Source organism: Balaenoptera musculus, chromosome 13, assembly GCF_009873245.2.
Source record: "Balaenoptera musculus isolate JJ_BM4_2016_0621 chromosome 13, mBalMus1.pri.v3, whole genome shotgun sequence".
Lineage (NCBI taxonomy): Eukaryota > Metazoa > Chordata > Mammalia > Artiodactyla > Balaenopteridae > Balaenoptera > Balaenoptera musculus.
Window position 1 is genome coordinate 36,480,233 of NC_045797.1, and position 12,108 is coordinate 36,492,340.

General features: G+C 35.8%; 1 protein-coding gene across 1 annotated transcript in view; it reads left to right on the forward strand.

Moving 5' to 3' along the window:
• LOC118906362 (WD repeat containing planar cell polarity effector) overlaps positions 1-12,108 on the forward strand; it is a 409,302-nt gene that overhangs the window by 100,198 nt on the left and 296,996 nt on the right. The window contains exon 4 of the mRNA XM_036873828.1: positions 11,873-11,920. Coding sequence (XP_036729723.1) covers positions 11,873-11,920 — 48 coding nt within the window. The remainder of the gene's footprint in view (positions 1-11,872; positions 11,921-12,108) is intronic.

Below are 12,108 nucleotides of genomic sequence, written 5' to 3' on the forward strand. Positions count from 1 at the left end.
ATCTAGTATAGTTGATGATGTATGTTGCCTACTGACCAGTAATTCCACTCCTAGATATGTGAAAGCCTTGATAACTTTTGCACCAGGAGACGTACAAAAATGTTCGTAATAGTACTGTTTGTAATGCAGGAAACTAGAAACCATCCAAATGTCAATCAGCTGGAGAATGGATAAATGTATGCAACAGTGAAAGTGAATGAATTACAGCTGCATGCAGCAACATAGATGAATGTCAGGAATATGATATAGGGCAAAAAGTTTAAAAAGTAAGTGCAGAAGAGTACATACAGTATGATTGCATGCAGAGGAAGTTCAAAAACAGCAGGCTAAATTAAATAATGTATTGTTTCAGGAGACAAATATATGTGGTAATACTATAAAGAAAATTAGATTACATAATTTAGTATAGCTCTGAGAAGGAAGGGAGTGGAAGTAAAATAGTAAAGGGCACAGAGGAAGTAAAAGATAATGTCCTTGGGGGAGGGTTCAAGATGGCAGCACAGGAAGATCCTGAACTCACCTCTTCCCATGAGCACAATAAATTTAACTACATATGGAAAATGGATGAATAGAGCCTCTACAACAAAAGGTAAAAGGACAGCATTGAGATAGGTAGGAGAGAGAGAGACAGTCTTGCCAAGGGAAAAATCCACATCCCAGCCACAGTAATCCACAATTGGGAGGGATAAAAAGGTACGGATCTTTTCTCTGAGCTGTGAGGGATTCAGGTTCCACGTCAGGCATCCCAACTCCTAGATCCTGCACAAGAAAGACAAGCGCCCAAAATACCTGGCTTTGAAAACCAATGGGGAATATGTCTGGGAAAATTATAGAACAGTAGGGAACAGAAAACCCACTCCTAAAGGGTGTGCATGCAAACTCACTTGACCTGAAAACCAGCACAAAAACACCATACTGAGAAGCACATGGACCATAGGTGAAGGGGACCCACTTACTAATCTTGAAGCATCTGCCAGAGAGGCAGGAACCAACTGAGACACTCCCTGGGAACTGAGACACTGGCCAAAGCATTTTTGCAATTTCAGGCTACCTTCATAGTTCTAGTGCAGGTGAGCACCATTTTGAAATATTCCCTCTAACCTTTTAGAAAGGAGAGGGAGAAATAGAAAGGACTTTAGAAAGGACTGGGAAAAATAACTGATTTACTTAACACATAGAAATAAACACAGAGACTTAGGCAAACGAGACAGAAATATATTCCAATCAGAAAAATATGACAAAACCTCAGAAAAAGAGCTAAGCAAAATGGAGATAAGCAATCTAGTGTATAAAGAACTCACAGTAATGATTATAAAAATGCTCACTGAGCTCTGGAGAAGAATGGATGAACACTGTGAAAACTTCAACAAAGATACAGGAAATATAAGAAAGTAATAAACAGAAGTTATAACTGAACTAAAGAATATGCTAGAGGGGTTCAACAGCAGACTGCATGAGGTAGAAGAATGGATCAGTGGGGTAGAAAACAGAACAATGGAACTCACCCACACAGAGCAACAAAATGAAAAACAAATTTTAAAAAGTGAAGATACTTTAAGAGACCTTTGGTACAACATCAAGCAGAATAATATTTGGACTATAGGGGTCTCAGAAGGAGGAGAGAGAGAGCAAGGGCTAGAAAAATTATTTGAAGAAATAGTGGCTGAAAACTCCCCTATTTGGGGAAAGGAAACAGACAGGTCCAGGAAGCCCAGAGAATCTGAAGAAGATGAACCCAAAGAGATGCACACCAAGACACATTATAATTAAAATGGGAGAGGTTAAGGGTAAAGGGAGAATCCAGAAAGCAGCAAGAAAAAAACAACTAATTATGTACAACGGAAACCCCATAAAGGCTATGAGCAGAAATTTTCAGCAGAAACTTGACAGGCCAGAAGGGAGTGGCATGTCACGTTCAAAGTGCTGAAGGAAAAAAACTTCCAACCAAGGATTCTCTACCTAATGAGGTTATCATTCATAATTGAAGGAGAGATGAAGAGTTTCCCAGATAAGCAAAAACTAAAGAAATCTGTTACTGGCCCTACAGGAAATGTTGAAAGGACTTCTTTAATTTTAAAGGAAAAGAAATGGTACTAATTAATAATAAGAAAATATACAAAAGTAAAAATCTCACTAGAAAAGGTAACTATATAATAAAGGTAGTGGATCAACCACTTTTATAAGGCAAGCATGCAGGTTAAAAGACAAATGAAGTAAAACTAACTAAAATTACAATAATTAGTTAAGGGATGCATAAAATAAAAGATGTAAAATGTGTCAATGAAAGTATAAAATGTTGGGGGGATAAAAAGATAAAACTTTGGAATGTGTTCAAATTTAAGTTGTTACCAACTTAAAACAGGCCACTATTTAAATAGGATGTTATATGTGAACCTCACTGTAACTACAAGGAAAAAATTATAGTAACTACACTAAAGAAAATGAGAAAGGAATCTAAATGTAATGTTAGAGAAAACTACTAAAGCACAAGGGAAGAGAGAAAGAGAAGAAAAAAGGAACAGAGAACTTCAAAAATAGCCAGAAAACATTCAACAAAATGGAACAATTACATACTTACCAATTATTACTTTAAATGCAAATGGACTAAATTTGCCAATCAAAAGTGGCTGAATGGATAAAAAAAGAAGACCCATCTGTTGGTTACCTACAAGAGAACTACTTCTCTTGTAATTCTTGAAACACACAGACCTAAAGTGAAGAGATGGAAAAAGATATTCCACGCAAATGGATGTGAAAAGAAAGCTGGATTAGCTATACTCATATCAGACAAAATAGACTTTAAAACAGAGACAGTAATAAAAGACAAAGAAGGGCATTACATAATGATAAAGGGGTCTATCCAGCAAGAAAATATTAACATTTATAAATGTATTTGCACCCAACAGCAGAGTACCAATATATATTAAGCAAATAATAACAGACTTACAGAGAAAAATTGAAAGCAATACAATAATACTAGGGGACTTTAACACCCCATTTACATCAACAAATAAATCATCCAGACAGAAAATCAATACAGAAATATTGGACTTAAATGACCCATTAGTCCAGATTGACTTAATAGATAAATATAGAACATTCCATTCAAAATCAGCAGAATACACATTTTTCTTAAGTACACATAGAAATATTCTCCAGGATAGATCACTATTAGGTCATAACACAAGTCTCAGTAAATTGAAGAAGACTGAAATCACATTAAACATCTTCTTTGGCCACAATGGTATGAAACTAGATATCAATCACAAGGAAAAGGTCAGGAAAAAACATAAAAAGGTGGATATTAAATAGCATGCTACTGAGCAACCAGTGGGTCATCAAAGAAATCAAACAATACCTAGATATAAATGAAAACAGAAATATGTCATATCAAAATCTATGTGATGCAGCAAAAGGAGTTCTAAGAGGGAAAGTCATAGCAATATAGGCCTACTTCAAAAAGCAAGAGAAATCCCAAATAAACAATCTAACTTTACACCTAAAGGAACTAGAAAGAGAAGAACAAATGAAGCCCCAATTAGTAGAAGGAAGGAATAATGAAGATCAGAGCAGGAATAAATGAAATAGAGACTAAAAAAAAAAAATGTAAAGATAAGTGAAACTAAGAGCCGGTTCTTTGAAAAGATAAACAAAACCAACAAACCTTTAGCTAGAATAACCAAGGAGAAAAGAGAGAGGACTCAAGTAAAATCAGAAATGAAAGAAAAGTTACAGCTGATACCACAGAAATGCAAAGGATCATAAGAGACTACTGTGAACAATTATACACCAACAAATTGGACAGCATAGAAGATAAATTCCTAGAAAGATACAATCTTTACAGACTGAATCATGAAGAAATAGAAAATCTGTATAGACTGATTACTAGTAAGGACATTGAAACAGTAATCAAAAGCCTCCCAACAAACAAAAATAGAGGACCAGACAGCTTTTCTGGTGAATTTTACAAAACAGAGATTTAATACCTGTTCTTCTCAAACTATTCCAAAAAGTTGAAGAGGAGGGAAACATTCCAAACATTTTATACTACCAAAACCAGGCAACGACACCATACAAAAAAGAAAATTACAGGCCAATTCTTGATGAACATACATGTAAAAATCCTCAACAGAATATTGGTAAACCAAATCCAACAGTACATTAAAAGGACTGTGCACCATGATCAAGTGGGATTCAGGGATACAAAAATGTTTTATCACCCACAAAGCAATCAACATGATATATCATATTAACAAAATGAAGGATAAAAATCATACAATTATCTCAATAGATGCAGAAAAAAATCTTTGACAAAATTCAACATCCATCTATGCTAAAAACTTACAGCAAAGTTGGTATAGGCAGAATTTACCTCAACATAATAAAGGCCATATATGACAAACCCAAGCTGACATCAGTGGTGAAAAGCTGAAATCTTTTCCCTTAAGATCAGGAATAAGACAAAGATGTCTATTCTCACCACTTTTATTCAACATAATATTGGAAATCCTAGCCATAGCAGTTAGGTGAGGAGAAAAAAAGGTATCCAGATCAGAAAGGAAGAAATAAAACTGTCACTATTTGCAGATGACATGATACTATATAGAGATAACTCTAAAGACTCTGCCAAAAAAATGGTATAACTAATAAATGAATTTAGTAAAGTGAAGTGCAGTAAAAGAGTTATGCCTATATAGATTCAGTGTAATCCTTACCAAAATTCCAATGGCACATTTCGCAAAACTAGAACAAATAATTCTGAATTTTGTATGGAACCACAAAAGATCCCGAGTAGTCAAAACAATTTTAAGAAACAGTAACAAAGCTGGAGGTACTACACTTCCTGATTTCAAACTATACTACAAAGCTGTGGTAATCAAAACGGTATGGTACTGGCACAAAAACAGGCACACAAATCAATGGAACAAAATTGAGAGACCAGAAATAAACCCACACATAAATGGACATTTAACTTATGACAAAGGAGCAAAGAACATAGTGTGGAGAAAGGATGGTCTCTTCAATGAATTGTGTTGGGAAAAGTGGATAGCCACATGGAAAAGAATGAAACTAGACCACTGTCTTATACCATACAGAAAAATTAACTGAAGATGGATTAAAGAGCTGAATGTAAGACCTGATATCTTAAATTCCTAGAAAAAAACATAGGTAGTAGGCTCCTTGACGTCGATCTTAGAGATGATTTTTGACATCAGAAGCAAAGGCAACAAAAGTAAAAATAAACAAGTGGGACTACATCAAACTAGAAAGCTTCTGCACAGCAAGGGAATCCACCAACAAAATGGAGAAGACATTTGCCAATCATATATCTTCTAAGTCCAAAATATAAACTCAATAACAACAACAACAACAACAAAAACTGATTAAAAATGGGCAGAGGATCAGAATAGACATTTTTCCAAAGAAGAAATACAGATGGCCAACAGGCACATGAAAAGATGTTCAACATCACTAATAATAGGGAAATGCAAATCAAAACCACAATGAGATACCACCTCACACCTGTTAAAATGGCTATTATCAAAAAAACAAGAAATAACATTTATTGGAGAGGCTGTAGAGAAAAGGAAACCCTTACACACTGTTGTTGGAACTATAAATTTGTATAGCCACTATGGAAAAAAATATGGAGATTCCTCAAAAAATTAAGAGTAGAGCTACCATATGACCCAACTATTCCACTTCTGGGTATTTATTCAAAGAACATGAGAACAGTAATTTGAAAAGATATATGCACCCCCATGTTCATTGCAGCATTATTTACCATAGCCAAGACATGGAAACAACCTGAGTGTCCATCGATGTATGAATGCATATAGATGATGTGTTATATTTATACAATGGAATAATACCCTAAAAAAGAATGAAATCTTGCCCTGTGCAGCAACATGGATGGACCTTGCAGGTACTTTGTTCAATGAAATAAATCAGATGGAAAAAGACAAATACCCTATAATTTTTACTCCTATGTGGAACCTAAAAAACATAACAAAGGAATAAACAAAATAAAACAATAACAAACTCATAGATACAGAGATCAGATTAGTGGTTACCAGAGAGGAAGGGGATTAGGGGTTGGGTGAAATGGCTGAAAGGGGCAACTGTATGGTGATGTATGGTAACTAGACTTGTGGTGATCACTTTGTAGTGTGTAAGATGTCGAATTTTAATGCTGTACACCTGAAACTTATATCTCTTTTTTAGATTTGTTGTTTATGTTTTTAATTTTACATATATTCTTGTGTTTTGTTTTTAAACATTACATATAATCTTTTATATTTATCCAATAATTAAAACAATTTAAAACCAAAAATGTTAAACATCATTTTCAGCATAAGACTTTTATTTAATAATAAATATACATTCAGAGAAAAACTCTGAGAGACAACAAAATGTTATTAATAGCTGTCTCCGAAGAATGGAAATACAGGAAATTAAACTTTTTTGTTCTTTCCTTATTTTCTCAATTTTATACAGTGAACACATTACTTTTATAATCAAGAAACCAAATTATATTGAAATATGTATAAATATGATAGAAAAAAGGAAATGAATGCTGTGACCAAAGACAGTAGTGCACAAAGGCCCCAGGGGGCAGTAAGATCTTCTGCCCCAACTGGATCTTCAGCAGGGCCTATCTATTCTCCCTGCTGGGGGCATTCTTCTCTTTGAACCCGTGTGCAGTCATACTTCTTCTTTAGGGGACAGCTTTAGTAAGTCACCTAGAGAAGCCTTCCCTGCCATTTAGACTAAGTTAGTAACCCTCTTACATGCTCTCATTATGCTTGACATTTAAAGTATTTTTTGAATTGAGGTATAATTGACTTATTATATTAGTTTCTGGTGTACAGCATAATGATTTGATAAGTCTAGTTAACATCCACCACCATGCATGGTTACAGAATTTTTTCTTGCGATAAGAACTTTTAATATTTACTGTCTTAGCAACTTTCAAATATGCAATACATTATTATTAACTATAGTCTCCATGCTGTACATGACATCCCCATGACTTGTTTATTTTATAACTGGAAGTTTGTACCTTTTGACCCCCTTCACCCATTTCACCCACCTTCCCCTTCACCCTCCTGACTCTGGCAACCAGTCTGTTCCCTGTATCTGTGAGCTTGTGTTTTGTTTGTTTTTAAGATTCTGCATATAAGTGAAGTCATATGGCATTTGTCTTTCTCTGACTTATTTCACTTAGCATAATGCCCTCAAGGTCCATTCAAGATGTCACAAATGGTAGGATTTGATTCTTCTGATGGCTTAGTAGTATTACATTGTGTATACATACCACGTCTTCTTTATCCATTCATCCATCGATGGACACTTAGATCTTGGCTATTGTAGATGATTCTGCAATGAACATGATATAATGGTACCTATATCTTTTTGAATTAGTGTTTTCATGTTCTTTGGATAAGTACCCAGAGGTGAAGTTGCTGCATCACATGATAGTTCTATTTTTAATTTTTTGAGAAGCCTCCATACTGTTTTCCATAGTGAGTGCACTGATTTGCATTCCCACCAACAGTGCTGAAGAGTTCCCTCCCCACATCCTCGACAACACTTGTTATTTCTTGTCTTTTTGATAAATGCTATTGTAATTTGAAGTAATCACAAACTTTTACAGAAAACTTGTTAGTACAGAGAATTTTTTTTCTTGAACCATTTTAGAGTAAGTTTCAGACCTGATGCCTCACCACCCCCAAATACTTTAGTGTGTATTTCCTATAGAAAATGTGTTGTCCCACATCATCTACATAACCATCAAAATCAAGAAATTAACAATGATAATAGTACTACCATCTAATACTCAGAGTTTCACCAATTGTCCCTCCAATGTCATTTTTTTATAGCAGATGGTTCTCGTTCAGAATTACATGTTTTTCTTTAGTAAAAGAAGGTGTGAAGAATGAAAAATACTGAAAAGAGTTATGCATGATCAGGATTTTCTAAGACTGGATTGAATTTAGTTGGGTAAATGGATTTTATTAGGAACGGGCTAGAACAAGACTGGGTTTGGTTTCTCCCTCCAAAGTATTCTTGAAATTCTGCTTTTGACAACAGATTGTGTTAGTTTCTTTGCCTTTAAGTGACTTGTATTTGCTTTTGAGATCTTTCGTAACTTTGGTTAAGGAATAAGTATTGTCTCACAGTGACCTATGATCTTATTTGACCAAGTGTTTTAAAACTTTTTGACAAACTTCCCAAATATCAAATTTTAATTGTTTCTTTTGATTTCCAGCTAACTTTGGGGTACTTTAGAGGTCCCCTGAGGTATCTTAAAGAGAAATATTTAACTAGGATTATTTGGTATGTTAAGTTAAATGTAATCATTTGGAATTCTGGTTATTGTAACCAAATTTCTTTATTGATTACACTATAATCAGATGTTTAACCATGGCTTTTAAGTCTTTTGTCATTTATAGATATTTTTGTACTCTGATGCTGTTACAAAAAGTGCTTCATCATCAAGGAGATTCATAGAAAGGCTATGGAAGCAGTTACAGCAGTTACACACCAAGATGATGGCTATGCGAGGATTACAGCCCATACTGACTTAAAACAAGGAGCTGTCCTGCCTCTGGGGCCCCTAGATCACGCATCCAGAGATTTTTACTCCCTGACAGGCAGGGTCGACACCCCCCACTCAGCCCTGAAGCAGTTACAGAAGACGGACCATTGCCCTTCTGCTTCTCATAAGAATATGGGAGTAAAATATCTGAGGGGGGAATGAAACAGGAGGGAAGAAGGCAGGGCACAACCTTTGAAAGAATGACATAGCCCGAGGACATGACATAAACTGATTAGAACCAAATGGGTCCAAGATGGTGGACAAGTCGACTTCCACTAGACCTTGAGCCTCAGTATACGCTCACTATAACACATCAGCATGCTAAATGACATGCCCACAGGTGCCATGACAGTTCCAAGACCAACCATAAGGATCAAAAAGTGGGTGGTGGCCCAATTCCTGGAAATCCCCGCCCCTTCCTGAAATAGCTAGAATAAGCCTCCCACTCATTAGCCTATGAGATTACCCACCCCTATAAAAACTGACAACCCAATACCCTGGTGCCTTTCTCACCTTCTGAGATCGCCCACACTCTGTCTGTGGAGTGTGTTTCTCTCTAAATAAATCCGCTTCTTACCTAAAAAAAAAAAAAAAAAAAGAATTACATGTTACATTTAGTTATTCTGTCTCTTTATTCTCTTTAATTCTGGAACAAATCTTTCATCTTTTAACTTTTTAAAATTTATTTTTTAACTTTTGTGACTTTAACACTTTTGAAGATTTTTTTACCACTTATTTTGTAGTATGTCTCTAAATTTAGACCATTGAAGTTTCCTCATAAGTAGGTTCAGATTATGCATATCTGGTGGGAATATTCCAGAAGTGATGCTGTATTCTCAATGCATCCTAACAGGCGGTGCACAATTTCAATTCGTGTCTTTATTGATGATGTTCATGATCACTTGGTTAAGGTGATGTCTGCTAGGCTTCTCCACTGCAAAGTTACTTTCTTCTTTGGAATTAATTAGTATTTTGTAAGGGAGGTACCTTGAAAATATGTGAATATCTTATTTCTCATTAAACTTTAAATATATTTTTAATTTATTTTATCCCTATGGGCTCAGGTACTGTTTTAGTCAATGATTTTAATCCATTAGTACCATTATTTATTTTGACGTTTAAGTTGTCCCTGATGTGGCCAGTGGGACCCCTTGCAAGCTGGCTTCTCTGTCTTTGTGCCATGTCCCTGTCAATATTTGAGCATTTCCATTCTTTCTGGCACAACAGATCTTTCAGGCTCTTATTATACTTCCCCTTCCTCAGTGCTGGAATCAGCCAATTCTCTAAGGAGCTTGGTTCCTTTTAGAGGAGAACAGTATCTAGAAGCCAAGGTGTGCTTTAGGTGCACTCATTGCTCTTGGAGTATCACTGCTCCCAAGTACTCTCAGTGGCCAGAGCTTAGGGAATGTATGTATGTATGCATACACACATACTTGTATCCGCATTCACTTCTGTATCTCAATATATCGAAAACCATGTGTTCATACCAGTACCTCAAATTCTAATCTATCACCACAAGGTTCATTCTAATGTTCTCTTTTTATATTTGTACTTCTCTCTTACTGGGAAAGCTGACGCTTCCATATCTTTATTTTATTTACTTAAAATCACCCTGTATGCAGACAATCTTCTGTCTCTGTGGCAGTTCCCTTCCCTGCATGGATGTCCTTCTCACCCCATGTAGGTTGTGACACACTATGTTGGGCTACCCCCTGTATGTGGATGTCCTCCTCACTTTATTCAGCCTCTAACACCCAACACGAGGCCATTGCTCCTATGAATGTGCTTCTCACCCTGCTAGGGTTCTGACATACTATGTCAGGCTGACTCTCCCAATGGACACCTTCCTTATCCAGCTTAGGCTCTGGCACTCCATGTGAGGTGGGTCTTCTTATGTGGATGCCTTTCTATTCCTGCTTCGGTTTTAAGAGCCCCACTCTGGGACAGATGCAGTAGGTCAGACTTGTGCATAGAATTCAGGACCCCTTATTATCCTCATAGTTCTATTCTAGAGTTGTAATACTTGGATGCATGGAATGATGGAATATTCATTATGTACACATATTCATTATGTACACAGGATATGGCCTGTGTACGTAATGCATGTGGTTCTTGGATTTTTTAAGAATCTGTTTATTTAAAGTATTACATATGTATTGAAAAGTGTAAAGATTATAAAGATATGTTTTGAACTATCAAAAAGTGAACACAACCATAAAATCTTCACCCAGGTCAGGAAATAAAATATTATCAGTACCCTAGGAGCCCTACTCATGACCTTTCCCTGGCACGCCTTATTAGGTATCTTCAATATAACCAACAGAAATAAACTGCATTCTTTAAATTATATGTCCCAGTTAGTGGCATGATGAATAAAATAGAGCTTCAGTAAGTACGCATGATTGACTATTTTGAAAAACTATATTTGAAAAGTTAATTATAGCTTTTTTGAGGAAGTTTTATCGTTCAGTTTGAGAAAGTTTGCAGCAGTCAGTCACTAGGGGGCAGCCTGTACTGCTTCCATTTCTTTAGAAATAGTTGTATCCTTTTGTTAGTAACTAGAATTATTTTGCATGGAAGGAAACAAATGTTACTTCAAAGAAAGAAATATTTCACTATTCACAGATAGGAAGAAAGTGGATGCAATTATTTTGTTCTCCTGTAATTCAGCTGCAGGAACGGATTCCATGGTTAAATCACTCTCAGCATCTTGGAAGCCTAGCTTTGCTTTTGTAACCCCAGCAGAGCATCTGAATTTGAAATAGTTTGGAAGGTTTTTTGAATCTAAACAAGCTTCAGATAATTTATCCACACCTTCCTCTAAACCTTTCTTTCTTTTCTGCAGATTTCCCCCAAATACCCTACTAGACTCGAGTTAAATTAGAGAAGAGAAAGCCATGGCTCAGAATTCTATCCACTGATTTCATTTGGCCTTGCTTAGTGGTAGTTTCTTTTGGTAGCGCCCTGTGAAAAATATCAGAGGAAGCGTGAGAGAAAAAAGTTGGTCTTCCTTGATGTCAGTTCTTTACCACTTCTTTCCTCATGCCATTCTAGTTTTCTAACTGGACTGATAAACTATCCAGTTCCTGAATATCCCTAGAATAGATAAACCCATGTCCAGATACTTCTGAAGTATTTTATTTCCAGTAACATAAAGAGATTGTTTCTGCCCTCCTCCCTGCCCTACCGACCCTGCCGTACAGTATGGGTTGGCTTCTTATTCTCCATAACTTTTTACCATAATCTAATGTCATTTCTTCCTTTCTACAGATAGAGACATCGGGATCTACCAGTATTATGACAAGAAAGAGCTACCAGGTAAAGTATCTGTTCTACTAAAGTGATTTTTATAAGCTTTGTATTCTAAATTATAAAATACTGACTTGAAAACTCTGTTTTTATGAGTCTTAGATGAATTCTAGAATTTCAAGAAAGGTTACTCCAGTTCTTCAGAAAAATGCTGAGGTTGATATCTATTCTATATAAAATGAAGCAATATTGAGAAA